Source organism: Pterocles gutturalis, unplaced genomic scaffold (assembly GCF_000699245.1).
Source record: "Pterocles gutturalis isolate BGI_N339 unplaced genomic scaffold, ASM69924v1 scaffold8846, whole genome shotgun sequence".
NCBI lineage: Eukaryota > Metazoa > Chordata > Aves > Pterocliformes > Pteroclidae > Pterocles > Pterocles gutturalis.
In genome coordinates, this window is record NW_010105424.1 from 65,528 (window position 1) to 66,988 (window position 1,461).

General features: G+C 44.8%; 1 protein-coding gene across 1 annotated transcript in view; it reads right to left on the bottom strand.

The window, feature by feature from the left end:
- The window catches only part of LOC104471887 (apoptosis regulator Bcl-2-like), a gene marked incomplete at its 3' end in the record, with an annotated part of 4,196 nt that extends 3,851 nt beyond the window's left edge, over positions 1-345 (bottom strand). The window contains exon 1 of the mRNA XM_010087385.1: positions 4-345. Coding sequence (XP_010085687.1) covers positions 4-345 — 342 coding nt within the window. The remainder of the gene's footprint in view (positions 1-3) is intronic.
- Positions 346-1,461: the final 1,116 nt, after the last annotated feature.

The window sequence follows — 1,461 nt, forward strand, 5'->3', positions numbered from 1 at the left end:
CATTTGGGCAAAGTCCCTCTGGTAGCGGCGGGCGAACTCGTCCCCCGCCTGGCGCAGCGCAAGGTGGACGACCTGGGGTGCGGGGCGCAGCCCCTCGGCTGGGGGCGCGTAGCTAGCAGCAGCCGAGCCAGGGGGCTCGGGGTGCGGAGACACCAGCCCAGTGTGATCAGAGGAAGTCCCAGCAGCAGCAACCGCAGCAGCAGCAGCAGGAGGAGAAAGACCCGGAGGCAGGGGTGCCCTGTCCTCGCCGGCAGCCCAGTCGTATCCCCTCTGCGAGAGTTTATAGTGGATGTACTTCAGCACTATCTCCCGGTTATCGTAGCCTCTTCTCCCCGGGTGAGCCATAATTCCCAAGAGGAAGCAGCAAGAGGAAGGGAGAGAGGAAGAAGAGGAGCAGGATGAACCCAAAAAAGTAAAGCAGCCAATAATAATAAAATTAATAACACCAAAAAATTATAATCCAGTTACTGTATCGGGTACGGTTTCACTCATGGTGGTGTGGGGGAGTTCTCAGGGTCTCGGAGGTACTTTTGTCTTCTCAGTATTTCCTCCTCGGTTTGAGATGCACAGTATAAATAGGGATTAAAATGCAGTAAATACTTTACTTCCAGGTGCACATTTATTACTTATTATAAATTTACTTTAGGACCATTTCCTCCTTGGTGTTGAAACACATCTCAAAAAATATTATACCGATTCAAAATCAGGTGCATTTTCCGCTAGGTGCTGAACTACCACGGACATGTAGGAGTGGACGAACACACACCGTAAAAACTGCAATTCAATACGACTTGCTAAACAGCCTTGGATGAACGTTAATCCAACGCACTTTAAGCTAGAAACCTCAACACTTTTTTTTTTTTTTTTTTTGTTAAGTTACACAAACTAAATTTCCTCTGTAAAGTACTTACTTGGACTATAAATATGTTCCTCTGTCAAGTTTCCTCTAAAAAAAAAAATAGCAACAACAAAACCCAAACATCGCAAGTCTTCAGAAACGTTAAGTTCTGGCCGCTTTGATGCTTTAAGTCACCAAGGGGATGGGAAAGGGACAAAAAAAATATATCTCTATGATTTCAAATGTTTTTTCCCAGACTCCTGTTCAACAGACATCTCCAAAGATGTGTCAAAGCTCAGAAAATCCCGCCTCGCAGCCCGGGAAGGCGAACAACCCCAAAGAGACGGAAAATCCTGGAGACCAGATGAACCACATTTGAATCCAAGCTCTTGCAGAAGTGCTCCGTTTTTCCCTCCAGTGCAACGTACAGACATATGCATTTACGTAGTTTCATTCAGACACCGATCGCAGGAGCCCGGTGCTTCCACACACACGCACGCACACGCCAAAAAAAATTAAAAAATAAAAAAAAAGAAGAAAAAAATAATGTATTTAGGAAATTAATTCTTGTTCACAAGGACGAGTGTAAAAAAAAAAACCACAATAAAAAAGAAAAATAAAAA